Source organism: Haliotis cracherodii, unplaced genomic scaffold (genome assembly GCF_022045235.1).
Source record: "Haliotis cracherodii isolate W230 unplaced genomic scaffold, xgHalCrac1.p SCAF_22, whole genome shotgun sequence".
Taxonomy (NCBI): Eukaryota; Metazoa; Mollusca; class Gastropoda; order Lepetellida; family Haliotidae; genus Haliotis; species Haliotis cracherodii.
Genome location: NW_027266278.1, coordinates 2,604,917 through 2,622,177, shown reverse-complemented (window position 1 = coordinate 2,622,177; position 17,261 = coordinate 2,604,917). Strand labels below are relative to the sequence as shown.

General features: G+C 43.5%; 1 protein-coding gene across 2 annotated transcripts in view; it reads right to left on the bottom strand.

The window, feature by feature from the left end:
- Positions 1–247: 247 nt before the first annotated feature.
- LOC139471174 (voltage-gated potassium channel subunit beta-2-like) overlaps positions 248–17,261 on the bottom strand; it is a 186,070-nt gene continuing 169,056 nt past the window's right edge. For both annotated transcript variants that reach the window (XM_071253449.1, XM_071253450.1), the window contains 2 exons: positions 10,257–10,273; positions 248–1,422 (listed from right to left, as the gene is read on the bottom strand). In XM_071253449.1, coding sequence (XP_071109550.1) covers positions 1,394–1,422; positions 10,257–10,273 — 46 coding nt within the window. In that variant the 3' untranslated portion in view covers positions 248–1,393. The remainder of the gene's footprint in view (positions 1,423–10,256; positions 10,274–17,261) is intronic.

Here is a 17,261-nt window from a genome sequence, read left to right as displayed (position 1 = left end):
AGATGTCACACCGTGTGATTTAGTTCCAATACCAGTCGCAAAAGGTAGGGGTACCCGTTTTGTAAACAATTTGTCACAAAATATTGTAAGTCTCATCATAGGCCTGATCCAGCGTTTACCACATTTTGTCAAGCCATAGCTTTTTTTGTTGGGAATATTTGATGACAATCCACTGCAAACATTTCAAGCAAGAACATCATTCAATATTAATTAATGCTGATTTCATTCCACTTTTCATTTTGTTGGAGACTACAGGGTTCTTCCATAAGTTCTTCACAATCCTGTACAGTGAATGAGGTAAGTCGCATTAAACACCAGGAAAACGTATACCAAGTCTCCAGTGATGCATCTCCTGAAGGGGTTGGCCCTGTTTCAATAACTCGATGTTGTTTCACAGCTGTATCGTCCAAGGTTCTCCTGTTATCTGGCTTGCACAATTTAGTTGATATGTACCCATAAACACTCACTTCCAGCAGTAGAGGTAAATATCACATTTGGCGGCCATCTTGTTCTTGCCCCTTGTGGATTAATCATTTGAGGCAACTCTTAGAAAACAAAGGCAAAGTTCAGAAGCTAATCACCACTACACACTAAAAGGCTTTAGATATTTGACACGAAGAATAGATCGAAAATGAAGTTTCAATCATGCACAAGTTTCATTCCAGTGGTGTAACGTAATGCTCATGGCTGACACAGTTTGTACTGCATAAATCCAGTGCTTCAAGGAAGGATGAGCCCAGTCCAGTTCTCCCAGCTGAGAAGATGACAAAACCGCTTCATCTCCAGCTAGGGACAGATCATGGGATGGTGATCTATATCCTATATGTAATGTACTGATATATGCGAGATATCCCTCCACAGCATTGTCAAACTATATATTAGCCCATTCGTGGCCGACTAAACGTCTCTGACACTACTGCTTACCATACACATTGCAGCTTAGCTGATGGCTGTCCTGCTAGGGCTCGTGTGCATGTCAGTACATTAAATGTCAGCTGACAGAACTCCACATCCGACACACGCCTTTCTCACATCACATTTCTAAGAACATTATGTCCTGGAGGACATGATCCAAGCGATCACCGAACACCAGTTGCATGAAAATGATACTCCAATCCATGAGGAAAATTTGAAGAGGAAAAAGAATATGACACAATGACTTACAAGGCATTGCACATATTTTGACAACAATCTGACAATGTCCCTAGCTCTGGGAAGATGGTAGATGCTGCTACGCAACAGTCTCCATGGTTTCGTCACGTCTAGAAGCCGCATCTACAGCCCTAGTGGACGACCTCAGCATCACGTTCAGCCTCTGTACCGCCTGACCTCTTCTGGTTGCTATGGCGATGTGGGCGCCATCTTGCTTGCATAGAGCAGACAACGAAAGTGTTCATCTGCTGGAAGTACACTCATTGCAGGCTGAAATAGGAAACACGGAGTGAACTACTGCTGAAACATGAGGAAACATTAGGAAACATTAGTTACCGTATTCGATGTAATGAGTGCCCAGGGCGCTCTCAAAATTAGAAATAGGGGGATCTTATGAGAATATTATTTTCGTGAAAAAAGTTTAAAGATAAATTTCATGGTTTATGCCGGCAGCCTGAAATGTTTATGTCTAACAGATATATTTTTTAGTTATTATGTAAGCTGGTGTTGTGTGTGCAGGGTTTACAGTGTTGTGTGTGCAGGGTTTACAGTGTGTGTCTCTTACTGTGTTGGTTATTTTGTCAGCTGGTGTTGTGTGTGCAGGGTTTACAGTGTGTGTCTCTAACTGTGTTAGTTATTATGTCAGCTGGTGTTGTGTGTGCAGGGTTTACAGTGTGTGTCTCTAACTGTGTTAGTTATTATGTCAGCTGGTGTTGTGTGTGCAGGGTTTATAGTGTGTGTCTCTAACTGTGTTAGTTATTATGTCAGCTGGTGTTGTGTGTGCAGGGTTTACAGTGTGTGTCTCTAACTGTGTTAGTTATTATGTCAGCTGGTGTTGTGTGTGCAGGGTTTACAGTGTGTCTCTTACTGTGTTAGTTATTATGTCAGCTGGTGTTGTGTGTGCAGGGTTTACAGTGTGTGTCTCTAACTGTGTTAGTTATTATGTCAGCTAGTGTTGTGTGTGCAGGGTTTACAGTGTGTGTCTCTTACTGTGTTGGTTATTATGTCAGCTGGTGTTGTGTGTGCAGGGTTTACAGTGTGTGTCTCTTACTGTGTTAGTTATTTTGTCAGCTGGTGTTGCGTGTGCAGGGTTTATAGTGTGTGTCTCTAACTGTGTTAGTTATTATGTCACCTGGTGTTGTGTGTGCAGGGTTTACAGTGTGTGTCTCTAACTGTGTTAGTTATTTTGTCAGCTAGTGTTGTGTGTGCAGGGTTTACAGTGTGTGTCTCTAACTGTGTTAGTTATTTTGTCAGCTGGTGTTGTGTGTGCAGGGTTTACAGTGTGTGTCTATTACTGTGTTAGTTATTTTGTCAGCTGGTGTTGTGTGTGCAGGGTTTACAGTGTGTGTCTCTTACTGTGTTAGTTATTATGTCAGCTGGTGTTGTGTGTGCAGGGTTTACAGTGTTGTGTGTGCAGGGTTTACAGTGTGTGTCTCTAACTGTGTTAGTTATTATGTCAGCTGGTGTTGTGTGTGCAGGGTTTACAGTGTGTGTCTCTAACTGTGTTAGTTATTTTGTGACCTAGTGTTTCTTAGTAGGGCTGAAATGGTTCACCCAGGGACTCGGGTCAGGAGGGTACTGAGTAGGACCCCACTACCCACAGGACTTCCCGGACCCCAGCTCAATGACAAAAATTATCTGGAACTCTATGGTTACACTACAATTCACTAATATTGGCATTTTTTCTGACTATTCACCCATTCCTTCTGACATTTATATGTTTGAGTAAATACAAAGCTTCAGTCAAGTTCAGTGTATGCATGACCAGATGGTTTAATTGTGTATCTAAGTACAAATCCCAATCAGACATTTTGTACCCAGCTTGAGACCTACAGCAGGCACCTGGGTAGGATCAGGTGACAGGGGTTTGGGTACCAAGGTAGAATATTGAGACTCATCACAGTCCTATTTCTTAGCCTTGTTGTCATAGGCAGACCTCAGACCTGGGCCCCACACAGGTACAAAATTAGGCCTAGACCCCGGTACAGTATGTGAAGCCTGGACCCCGGTACAATATGTGAAGCCTGGACCCCGGTACAATATGTGAAGCCTGGACCCCGGTACAATATGTGAAGCCAAGACCGCACACAGGTACAATATGTGAAGCCTGGACCCCACACAGGTACAATATGTGAAGCCAAGACCGCACACAGGTACAATATGTGAAGCCTGGACCCCACACAGGTACAATATGTGAAGCCTGGACCCCGGTACAATATGTGAAGCCTGGACCCCGGTACAATATGTGAAGCCTGAACCCCACACAGGTACAATATGTGAAGCCTGGACACCACACAGGTACAATATGTGAAGCCTGGACACCACACAGGTACAATATGTGAAGCCTGGACACCACACAGGTACAATATGTGAAGCCTAGACCCCGGTACAATATGTGAAGCCTGGACCCCGGTACAATATGTGAAGCCAAGACCGCACACAGGTACAATATGTGAAGCCTGGACCCCACACAGGTACAATATGTGAAGCCTGGACCCCACACAGGTACAATATGTGAAGCCTGGACACCACACAGGTACAATATGTGAAGCCTGGACCCCACACAGGTACAATATGTGAAGCCTGGACCCCACACAGGTACAATATGTGAAGCCTGGACCCCACACAGGTACAATATGTGAAGCCTGGACCCCACACAGGTACAATATGTGAAGCCTGGACCCCACACAGGTACAATATGTGAAGCCTGGACCCCACAGAGGTACAATATGTGAAGCCTGGACCCCACACAGGTACGATATGTGAAGCCTAGACCCCACACAGGTACAATATGTGAAGCCTGGACCCCACACAGGTACAATATGTGAAGCCTGGACCCCACACAGGTACAATATGTGAAGCCTGGACCCCACACAGGTACAATATGTGAAGCCTGGACCCCACACAGGTACAATATGTGAAGCCTGGACCCCACACAGGTACAATATGTGAAGCCTGGACCCCACAGAGGTACAATATGTGAAGCCTGGACCCCACACAGGTACAATATGTGAAGCCTAGACCCCGGTACAATATGTGAAGCCTGGACCCCGGTACAATATGTGAAGCCAAGACCGCACACAGGTACAATATGTGAAGCCTGGACCCCACACAGGTACAATATGTGAAGCCTAGACCCCGGTACAATATGTGAAGCCTGGACCCCGGTACAATATGTGAAGCCTGAACCCCACACAGGTACAATATGTGAAGCCTGGACCCCGGTACAATATGTGAAGCCAAGACCGCACACAGGTACAATATGTGAAGCCAAGACCGCACACAGGTACAATATGTGAAGCCTAGACCCCGGTACAATATGTGAAGCCAAGACCGCACACAGGTACAATATGTGAAGCCTGGACCCCACACAGGTACAATATGTGAAGCCTGGACCCAACACAGGTACAATATGTGAAGCCTAGACCCCGGTACAATATGTGAAGCCTGGACCCCACACAGGTACAATATGTGAAGCCTGGACCCCACAGAGGTACAATATGTGAAGCCTGGACACCACACAGGTATAATATGTGAAGCCTGGACCCCACACAGGTACAATATGTGAAGCCTGGACCCCACACAGGTACAATATGTGAAGCCTGGACCCCACACAGGTACAATATGTGAAGCCTGGACCCCACACAGGTACAATATGTGAAGCCTGGACCCCACACAGGTACAATATGTGAAGCCTGGACCCCACAGAGGTACAATATGTGAAGCCTGGACCCCACACAGGTACAATATGTGAAGCCTAGACCCCGGTACAATATGTGAAGCCTGGACCCCGGTACAATATGTGAAGCCAAGACCGCACACAGGTACAATATGTGAAGCCTGGACCCCACACAGGTACAATATGTGAAGCCTGGACCCCACACAGGTACAATATGTGAAGCCTGGACACCACACAGGTACAATATGTGAAGCCTGGACCCCACACAGGTACAATATGTGAAGCCTGGACCCCACACAGGTACAATATGTGAAGCCTGGACCCCACACAGGTACAATATGTGAAGCCTGGACCCCACACAGGTACAATATGTGAAGCCTGGACCCCACACAGGTACAATATGTGAAGCCTGGACCCCACAGAGGTACAATATGTGAAGCCTGGACCCCACACAGGTACAATATGTGAAGCCTAGACCCCGGTACAATATGTGAAGCCTGGACCCCACACAGGTACAATATGTGAAGCCTGGACACCACACAGGTACAATATGTGAAGCCTAGACCCCGGTACAATATGTGAAGCCTAGACCCCGGTACAATATGTGAAGCCTGGATCCCACACAGGTACAATATGTGAAGCCTGGACCCCACACAGGTACAATATGTGAAGCCTGGACCCAACACAGGTACAATATGTGAAGCCTGGTCCCCGGTACAATATGTGAAGCATGGACCCAGGTACAATATGTGAAGCATGGACCCCACACAGGTACAATATGTGAAGCATGGACCCCACACATGTACAATATGTGAAGCCTGGACCCCACACAGGTACAATATGTGAAGCCTGGACCCAACACAGGTACAATATGTGAAGCCTGGACCCAACACAGGTACAATATGTGAAGCCTGGTCCCCGGTACAATATGTGAAGCATGGACCCCACACAGGTACAATATGTGAAGCATGGACCCCACACAGGTACAATATGGGAAGACGTGTCAACGTTCCGTTTGTTGTGATTATAGTGAGTGAGTGAGTGTGTGAAAGAGTACACCACTGTTAGCAATATTCCAGCAATATCACTGCTGGGGACACCAGAAATGGGCTTCACACAGTGTAACCATGTGTGGAATCGAACCCGGAGTCTTCGGTATGACAAGCAAATGCTTTACCACTAGGCTACCCGACTGGTAGGACGTGTACAGATATTGAGATTGTAACCTAATGACTGACTGTTCTTGTGGTAAATGTGAAGAATTAGTTCTGCAATTTAACTGCGTTTAGACCTGTGTAGGGGCGGTCGGGTAGCCTAGTGGTTAGAGCGTTCGCTCGTCACGCCGAAGACCCGGGTTCGAATCCTGACATGGGTAAATTGTGTGAAGCCCATTTCTGGTGTCCCCCGCCATGATATTGCTGGAATATTGCTAAAAGCGGCGTAAAACTATACTCACTCACTCAGACCTGTGTATTTCACTATTTTCATGAATTGTTGTTTCCTGGATTCGAAAAGATTTGCAACCAGTTCTAAAATAATTCAGTTTTCCACTTTTATCCAACAGAAATGCACTTGTAGTGGCAAAATGTTACCTGCACTGGGTGCATCCTGGCAACAAAAGTTACCTGCACTAGCAATGTTTTACCTGCACTGGGTGCATCCTGGCAATAATAGTTACCTGCACTAGCAATGTTTTACCTGCACTGGTGCAGCCTAGATATAGCAAAATTGATCCCTGATACATTTATTCTAACACAAGTCTTATAAAATCAGTATGATGCACATGTGTGTGTAATAATTTCTTTACTGATCATAACAGCTGTCTTGGAGAACCGCAATTGTCAACAATCCTCAGCTATGACGTCGTTTCTGGTGTGACGCTGTTCAAAACTTACGTCACAATGAGATTCGACTGATGTCAATGCCATCTGGTGGGCATAAAGTGATTTTTGTACCAGTGCATGCACCCTTTTTATGACTGGGTTGTTTCTAACCCTATGGGTTATAAAGATAATTATTGTAACTAACAGCTTCCTTAATGCATTTGATAAATACAGGAGCTGTTTATTACCATGTCATCCTAATGAACAGATGGATGACTGTCTGGATGTGATGTATCCTTACATATACATGTGGACGTGTAGAGAGATTTTGAAGTCTGTTTCAGGGCTTTTGTTCTGACTTCCATGAAAACAAGTTCTCATTACAATACGACCTGTGTCCTTTCTGTACACAACCGGTCAGACAAATAATGATTACTATTTATTTTTTCAATTTTTTATATTTAGACGGCAATTATCCCAGGTTTCTCTATTGCTTCAAAATTGCATCACTCAGAGTTGTTTCACAGATCTGTTGTAGATGGGGACAGAAAATGGAGGCGTTACGGCACTTTATGAAGGTGAGGTGGGGTGAAATGGGGTGGTTTATGTCGCATCCAAGATTATTCCATGTGTGTGTGTGTTGGGGTGTTTAACATGAATACCCCATTCAGACACAGTATACTGACTCCGAGCCGACCAGTCCTTGTTTTAGCATCTGAATGTCAGGCGCCACACAGGCCAGGGTAACAACAAGTATCATCTTTTAACATTTTTTGGTATGACGCAGCCAGGGATGAAACCCCAGACACTCTACCACTAGACCACAGAGGCGGTCAGCACTTCATGGCAGATGGCAGCCCCAGCCAGTGTGATTCAAGTTGTTAAACCACCTTGCTTGTCTGCTACCTCAACTGGTAGGATCTATATAAGCATGACGTTAATATGTTCCCTTTTTTGTCCAAATGTTGGGCTGAAAATTAGCACCAGCAGGTGAAACATTGTGGTGCCATTTATTGAAAATCTCTGACTCTAAGTAGATTCTAACAACCAATATTAAATTGCAAATATGCCACTTTTGTCCATATCTGACATGGTTAGATTGTACTACAAGTAGCATCGCAGGCAACATGAAGTCGAGATTTGGGCGATTATCCTGCCTCACCTATTTCCTTTTATCTCATCTCAACGTTTGATTGGTCGGAAAAACGTCAATGGAAATCAGGCAGGTTGGACTTTTCGCTTTGCAGTTAACTCGGACTGTTTACTTTAACACTTCACTACTGGGGCTGGGACGGGTAACTCGGGTACTCGGGTACTCGGGTACTCGGGTCGGGTGGGTCCTAAGTAGGACCTGGGTACCCACAAGACTACCTGGACCCGTGGTTAGTCATGTGATATATTGTTTAATGACAAAACTCACTATAGCTCTGTGGTTACATTACAAGTTGCTAATGTTCGCATTTCTTTCTGACCATGCACATATTCCTTTTGACTTGTATATGTTTGAGTAAAGATAAAGCTTCAGTCAACTCGGTGAATGCATGATCGGATTGTTTGATGCATGTATGTAAATAGTTTTAGCCAGGGCTGCGGTAAAACAATTATTAATCAGACATTTTGTTCCCAACTCTTGAGACTTGCAGCGGGTACCCGAGTAGGGTCGGGTAATATGGTGTCAGGTACCCGGGGTACGGTCGGGTAATATGGTGTCAGGTACCCGAGTAGGGTCGGGTAATATGGTGTCGGGTACCCGAGTAGGGTCGGGTAATAGGGTGTCGGTTCCCCGGTAGGGACGGGTAATATGGTGTCGGGTACCCGGGGTAGGGACGGGTAATATGGTGTTGGTTCCCCGGGTAGGGTCGGGTAATAGGGTGTCGGTTCCCTGGGTAGGGACGGGTAATAGGGTGTCAGGTACCCGAGTAGGGACGGGTAATATGGTGTCAGGTACCCGAGTAGGGTCGGGTAATATGGTGTCGGTTCCCCGGGTAGGGACGGGTAATAGGGTGTCGGTTCCCCGGGTAGGGTCGGGTAATATGGTGTCGGTTCCCCGGGTAGGGTCGGGTAATAGGGGGTTGGGTACCCGAGTAGGGTCGGGTAATAGGGTGTCGGTTCCCCGGGTAGGGACGGGTAATATGGTGTTGGTTCCCCGGGTAGGGTCGGGTAATAGGGTGTCGGTTCCCCGGGTAGGGTCGGGTAATATGGTGTCGGGTACCCGAGTAGGGACGGGTAATATGGTGTCAGGTACCCGAGTAGGGTCGGGTAATATGGTGTCGGGTACCCGAGTAGGGACGGGTAATATGGTGTCAGGTACCCGAGTAGGGTCGGGTAATATGGTGTCGGGTACCCGGGGTAGGGTCAGGTAATAGGGTGTCGGTTCCCCGGGTAGGGTCGGGTAATATGGTGTCGGTTCCCCGGGTAGGGACGGGTAATAGGGTGTCAGGTACCTGAGTAGGGTCGGGTAATATGGTGTCGGTTCCCCGGGTAGTGTCGGGTAATATGGTGTCAGGTACCCGAGTAGGGTCGGGTAATAGGGTGTCGGTTCCCCGGGTAGGGACGGGTAATAGGGTGTCAGGTACCGGGGTAGGGTCGGGTAATATGGTGTCAGGTACCAGGGTAGGGTCGGGTAATATGGTGTCGGTTCCCCGGGTAGGGACGGGTAATAGGGTGTCAGGTAGCAGGGTAGGGTCGGGTAATATGGTGTCGGTTCCCAAGGTAGGGTTGGGTAATATGGTGTCAGGTACCTGGGTAGGGTTGGGTAATAGGGTGTCGGGTACCAGGGTAGGGTCGGGTAATAGGGTGTCCGGTACCCAGGTAGGGTCGGGTAATAGGGTGTCGTGTGTCGGGTACCAGGTAGCAAATTTGGACTCCTCCCCGCCCTATTCGCTACAAGGCCAACTGCAACTTGCTTATTTTTATGAGCCTTCTTGCCCACCAACACCAGGTGAGTGAGTGAGTGAGTGAGTGAACTAGGTATCAGCTCTGTCACAGCTTTACCATCGGCACCAACACCATAAAAGACTTCACGTATTTACTTTGCAGGGTTTGTTTAGAGGTACTCGTCATTGATGGAGGGTTGGTGTTTTGACTGTGAACAGAAGAGGGCGAAATAGAAGATTGGGGTAGATCTTCGAGAATAGATACACAGTTTGGGTGAGTGTCACGAATACAATAGGTTATGCAGTGGATAAAACATATTAATATTTGTGTGATTTTGATGACTATTTTGCATCCTTGGGATATGAGTGTGAGAAGGTTTTGTCTGACGGCTTCACACGCAAGTCAGTAAGTTAGCTAGCATCTACTGGGGTCATGCAAACTATCGTCACTTGGTAACTACTTACTCACGTTTCTCGACGTCATTCTAATTTTGAAAAGCACGTACATCTGAAGCAGAAAACATGATGCAATGACACAATGAGATTGATGTGTTGAGAAGGTGACACGGTTAGCGCTGCGGCCAAGGTGGAGTAGTTGGAGGAGATGTGTGTTAGTGTAGGACAGAGAAGCAGCTTGTTAGTGGCGGCAGGGGGTCTGTGTGTGAGGGGGGCTGGGGGGGGATTATTGCTGGCGGGACAGGGGAGCAGATGCCACCCTCGACTCACCATGTTTTGTGCTGGATCTGAAAGCCAAACAGAGTTAACATTTTGAAAAATTCATTATTTGGGTTTTTGTCTGGAAGCTAAAAGATATTTATTTCATTTTGCTCTCTGTTTGAAGAGATGTGTGTGAGCTAAGGGACATCTCTCTACTTCTGTTGCCTCAGATGTTGCACAGTGTCTGAATAAAAGCAACTGTCTATTCAATATTTCCTCAGAAAATGCATCGTGTCAGTGAATTAAAGAAAATCTCTTTTTGTTCAGTACACATGTAGTTCATCAGTCCTGTTCTCGTTGAGGGTTTCCCATCTCCCCGAGGAAAGAGACTATAAAAGTCTAAGTTTCCACCCTTGCCAAACTAGGCCGGAATTATGGCGTTACATTTTGGCTGGACTAACGAGTCTTTGCATAGTCTGATCAAAAGTGTCCAACGAAATCGAAAAACGGCTCATAAACCTTCGTACAGATTTACAAAGCATGTGCACCACCAACTCGTTGTCAACAGATATTTTCCAAATCTTTTCACGTTTTTAAATCAAGGAGCTCACATGATTTGATGCACTTCGCAATGTAAGACCCCTTTTATCACAATATAGATCTTGATTATCGATCAGATCGTCTTGACTGGGCGCCATCATTTTGTTTGGAGCAAACGCAAGTCAGGCGAGAGGTGGAATCTGATTGGTCCATAGGAGAGGCTTAGAAGGGACATAGCTGGTAATAGCCACTGGTGGTGCTACGATTGAGTCCAGGAATTCCAGCCTAGTTCGGCATTGGGGAAACTGGACTTATATGGTCAGTTAACTCCCTTTGCCTCGGTAAGATGATTGTTTCCATGACAAAGGGAAATAGTCCTGTAGTTACACCAAAGCTGAATGAACTGGTGAGTGAGTGAGTGAATGAAGAGTGAGTGAGTGAGTGAGTGAGTGAGTGAGGTGCAGCGAGGCTAATCACGGGGCACTGTAAAGAAGCACCCAGACTGAGTGAGTGAGTGAGTGAGTGAGTGAGTGAGTGAGTGAGGTGCAGCGAGGCTAATCACGGGGCACTGTAAAGAAGCACCCAGACTGAAAGTTGTGGTGAAACTGTTAAGTACAATAAGATTAGCTGCAGGGATTATTGAAGCATCATTGAACCTTTGCAGCAGCAGCTTTAAATCCTGGTAGCAGCTATTTTACAGAACATGTTCCGTTTTCGTCTGAAATGCTGCAACCATTTTCAGAATATGTTGTGTCTGGCCTTAGTAGCAGCAAGTTTAAATCCTGGTCCAAGCATTTTACTGAACACGTCCGCCTTAAAGAACCAGCAACCACTCCAAGAACATGTTCTGTCTGGCCTTAGTAGCAGCAACTTTAAACCCGGTCCAAGCATTTTACTGAACACGTTACCCCTAAAGAACCAGCAACCACTCCCAGAACATGTTCTGTTTGAAACCAAGCAGCAAGTGTCTAGTAGCCACCTTTCAAGCAATGTATTCACACCATATCATAAGCATGCATTGAAGTCGTAATTTGTTTATGAAACAGTAAATTTCTGTGTCTGATTCATGTATAGTGAGTGAGTGAGTATGGTTTTACGCCGCTTTTAGCAATATTCCAGCAATATCACGGCAGGGGACACCAGAGATGGGCTTCACACATTGTACCCATGTCGGGAATCGAACCCGGGTCTTGGGCGTGACGAGCGAACACTTGAACAACTAGGCTACCCGACTGCCCTGATTTATGTATAGAATGTGAGACATCCTATAGGAAAAAAACTATCAGGAACACTGGTACCGATGTGCTGACGTGTGGACACAAGTAGCCAAACAACACTTACATTATCTTGCTATACTGCTCAAAAGAAGTTAAGGACCACCTGTTTCTTTCATATTACTATAGTGAATCCGTCATGCCATGAATCATGCGGTCCTTAACTTTGAGTAGTACATTAATACTAATAATACCGTATTCGACGTAATAAGCGCCCCACTCTAATAAGCACCCACGGCAATATTTTCTCATATATTGGCTAGTGAACAATCCCAATCAGCACCCCTTCGGATTGATCAATGTATACAGGACTTATTTATTCATGTACAATACGCACTCATGTGTATAAATATACACACTATATGCACCCTTATTTAGTGGCAATTAAATTCTGGAAAAATATATCTGTTGAATGTAAACATTTCAGGCTGTCAGCATAAACCACGAAATTTGTGGGGTTTTTTCCACCAAAATAATATTCTAATCAAAGCCCCCTAATTTCTAATTTTGAGAGCACCCTGGGCGCTTAATACGTGGAATACGGTATTAATAATTACAGGTGTTTTTGACACGTACATCCTGTGAGGTTGTCATATCACTCTTGTGTGCAGACAATTCCATTTTGACTATTTAGGTCACATGTTACTGTAGGTCTTCTAGCCTTTGGGTACTGCTTGATAACTTCCTCTAAGTATAATGTGTTTGGTACTAAAGAATATCCTGGTATGGCCTCAGTGTGATTCCAGGTGCTTTTGTTTAAACGCCGAGTGCATGGATGTTTTTAGCCTGTTTACCTTTGATTCTGGGGATCTAGTTGTGGAACCTTGCTAGTCCAGACTCTTCAATTTCCAACTGTCTACATTAATTGAATCAGCACTGGAAACTATCCCAGAGCAGTTATTTGTTCACAAATGAGCTTTCCAGGTGAGTTACAAGAGTAGTTATCTGTTCACAAATGAGCTTTCCAGGTGAGCTACAAAAGCAGTTATTTGTTCACAAATGAGCTTTCCAGGTGAGCTACAAGGGCAGTTATTTGTTCACAAATTGGCTTTCCAGGTGAGCTACAAGAGCAGTTATTTATTTGCAAATGAGCTTTCAAGGTGAGCTACAAGTTCCAGTTGAACAAGATTCCACTTTCTGAGCCAGCCCAAGGAATCACTACTGGTCCAATGTTGGAATATACACTCATAGTATCAGCATTAGATGCTGGAATAAATGTACTTGAATACATCTCTTCCATCTTGTTGAGGGTTAGTTTCATGAAGTAATTTTCAACTGTTACTGAAGCTCGATATTCAGAAATAATGGTCACATAAATCAACAAAATATGAAATGATATGATCTATAGAAAACACACTTCTGTGAACAACCAAGTACAAGTTCTGACAGCCAATTCTCTTGTAGCTAATATATCTAAAAAGGAGGATCTAGCGTTTAGAAATCATTCAGTTAAACTGGTCAGTGAATTTAGATTGTGATCATAACAAAGATTCGAAAAAAAGAACAGAAAAGAAAACCTGTGATGTTAAAAAAAGTTTTAAATAGGTATTTTCTTCATCAAAATAAAAGCAAGATGTGTTTAAGATCAAGAAATCGGAGAATCTGTACCTGATAATTCCACCATGGAAACTATAGCATAGAGAGTTCTAATACACAAGTTTTTGCACAAAACAAAGATGTTGAAAATAGAGGTAAGATCTCAAACATGCTTGAAGCTATTTATAAAGGAGACATTCCGAAACCATGAGAAATCATAGGAAATGAAGATTATAATTTTGAAATAATTAGAATGTTTACAGTGCATTTTAAGAGAACAAATTGTGGAAAACACCATGCCAAAGATCTATAAATCGCATCTGTCAACTTTGGAGTGTCAAGATTTCTCACAAATTTTACAGATAAACCTCAAAATCGGTGAAGTCATCACCGGATGAAAATTTCCAAAATTGATTTGATTCATATTTTATCAATGCTTCAATAAATGATCCATTTTTTATTTGTAATTGATAAATTACAATTCGTTTTAACAGTTAATATTGTTATCCGATTTTGTTAAATTGCCATAGATACGGTTGACAGCTCTGTATAATTTCCTAAAATCTTTGTTCTCCAAAGTGACTGTGCTGCAATGTGAGTGAGATCTTACCCCTGCCTAGCGCTATCGCCGTGGAACTTGTCGGGCTCTTTGTCGACTGAAGGAAATAAGCAACAGTGTTAGACAGGCTGTTTGTCAGGGTGAGACACAGTGGCATTATATCAACAGGGGGTCGGGATAGACAGTTTACCAAGTCTGAGTCGTCCGTTCTAACCGGAGACCATACAGAATATGGTCTCTGTTCCATCTGATGTCTCGGTTCTAACTGATGTCTCTGTTCCAACAGTAACTATACTAAGACTGAGTCGTCCTTCAAGATTCTAACCAGAGACTAAATACCGGCATATGTCTCTGTCCCAACTAATGCCTGTGCAACTCCAAAGAGTTTTGAAAACGGTTGAATGTCAGTTGATGTCTTGGGGAGCCAGCCACTTCACAAGGGTACATCAGCTTGATTGCATGGCTCTCCAAGTTTAATTGCGTTGTGATTGAACAGACATCCTCAAATGCAGAACCTATTGGGCAGTCATTCATCAAGCAGGTTGAAGGCATTATCTGTAAATTGCCCAGGTTTAGTTTCATCGAAACAATCAAGGCATTGTCTGACAGCCCAATAAGTCTTGTTTGATAAAGTCATCAAGATAGGCAAGGACGTCCCAGCCCTGTGACCATCCCGAAAGACTCCTGAGTTGTCTCCAGTCTTCTGTGCTGCTGTCGTTGGTGTCCTTGTGTTAGGAGGATGTCTGGCTTGCTAACAGATGGAGGTCCAGAAGGCCTCTACACAATAGGCTAGGGATGTCACTGGTTGGACAGAATGACTCAACACCTTTTGCAGTTTATTGAAATATTTGAGATACACCCATAATAGAGGTTTTGAAGCATATGAACAATGTTTATCAGAATTTGTAACCAGAAAGAAGAAAAATATACTTCATTTCATTTGGTCAATTATTCCATGTTTTGGATATTCCTTTATGGGAAATGATAGTCAGGAGATGTCTGTGACATCCCTACCTTAGTCAAGTGTGTGTGTGTGTGTGTGTGTGTGTGTGTGTGTGTGTGTGCGTGTGCGCGCTAGTCTGGAATGATGCCGATTTATAGTGCTAGCCTACTGAGATATCATAACGCAGTTTAACATAAATACCCCATTCAGACACAGTATACTGACTCCGAGCCGACCAGCTAGTCTCTCACAAACAAAGCCATTTTTTATTTATTTTATTTAGCCTTCTTACTTACAAATAACCCATCGTAGGTCAGAATTCTTTTTTCAAAATTGTTTCGATCTTATTCAATGTGGCATATCTATAGGGTGAGTTGAATTAATCATACACACAACTACCCATGATTGATAATGCTAGTACATTCTGTAACTGCCCACACACCTCCTAAAAACAACATGTCACTTGTCGTCCTAGGGTTGTCCTAGCTATGATCATGCAGTAACGGCTGCGTCATCCTCACTGACTTAGGTGCTATCTTATTACTTAAACCTCAAAGCATTACTTTTCCGTGATTCTTTTACTGCTTGATAGTTGAAAAACAACAAGAAGTCAATTTTGATCAGTTTTATTTTCAGTTTGGAAATTAGCATACGTCCTTTGAAGGAAGCAGTAAATGTGTAAAGAAATGAACAAAAACAAGATCAGTTTCTGATCATATATAATGCTGCTGGTATAAAATCCACTGAAGTCCCTTGAAATCAGTCAGCCGAAACAAATATAACAACCATCAAAAACCCAACACACATCGTCTTGTTTGGATTTCAAGGGATTTCAAAATGGCCGCCTTGGATCAGACGACCTCATGTTCATGTGACATTACTACAGATATCAGGTCAGGACAAATCATGTATTTGTTGGTCAATCAATGGAGAGGAAAACATTTCTGTTTCAAAAATAGAGTGAAGGAATCAAGATAAGCTGGACTTACTAGTTTTGCCCATTGGTTTTAATTTCCGCTGATTCATACGACATAATGTCATAATATATTATATATCTATATACCACACTTATCCAGGTACTAGTATCTGCTCAAATGTGGTTTATTTATACTATCTGTTATGCACTTCGCCATAAAGAAAGAATCTTGTTTATAAGTCAATTCCAATGACAAACAAACAAGTACAAAATGTGCCCAGTTCAAGGATCTACACTCAAAATGGGCGTAGCCATAGAAAAGTATTTGCCGAAGTTCCCTGGTATAGTGTTAAATACTATACTACGAATGTTTCGGTTGATCTATTATAAAATCGTCAAAATTCAAAATTCAAATAGGATAGAAGGTATAGTTATTTGTAGAAATGTACAAGACAAATATAATCGAAATGTGCCATTTTGAGTAATACAGCTGCAATAAGTGTAAAATTAGAATAAGTATGTTGACAAAATTGTCAAGTTGCTAAGATGATGAATGCTCAATATAGATGCATTAATAGGAAAAAGGAATGAATAATGGGTATTATCACTCATTAAGTGCACACACACTCGCACACACATGTATATACTGAAGGGAAAAAGTAAGTGAACACAGCATTATGGCCAAATAATGTTTGCCAAGTTTGTGTCTTATGACACTTATAAGAGTCCACTTCCATGGGTCCGGAAGACGACCAGAATGTCTGTCATGTCCAACAGATACTGCTTTTACTTAATGTCTGCTTACTTCTTTCCATCAGTATATAAACAAGGCATAGCAGCATTAATAGAGATTAGAGACAGCTTTGAAATATTTTGTATATGAACATGCTTACAATATACTGAATATTGTTCAATATTTCTTTAAGTTGACTTGATTTTGAATAAAGTAATATCATTGTGATTTCCTTATAGATGTATATGATATAATTTCTTCTGATCAGAAATGAGTAAAAAATTTGTCACTTAGCCAAAACTTGAAGTACCTCACAGAAGAAACAATAAAACGGGTGATTAGTTTCCTTCCTCTGACTGAGAAACAAAGTGGCCAGCTAGCTGCCTGGTGTTGTCATGCAGTGTGCTGGGACAGTCCTGGGCCCTGTTCCACAAAGCGATCTGAGTGCTACGACAGTCGTAAGTCTGGGAGTTACTAGGGCCTTATCGCTAAGATCGCTTTGTGGACTGGGGAGTCAGTCCTGAACCATCTCCCCGAGGCAAGAGAGTTAACTGACTACTAAAGTCCAGTTTC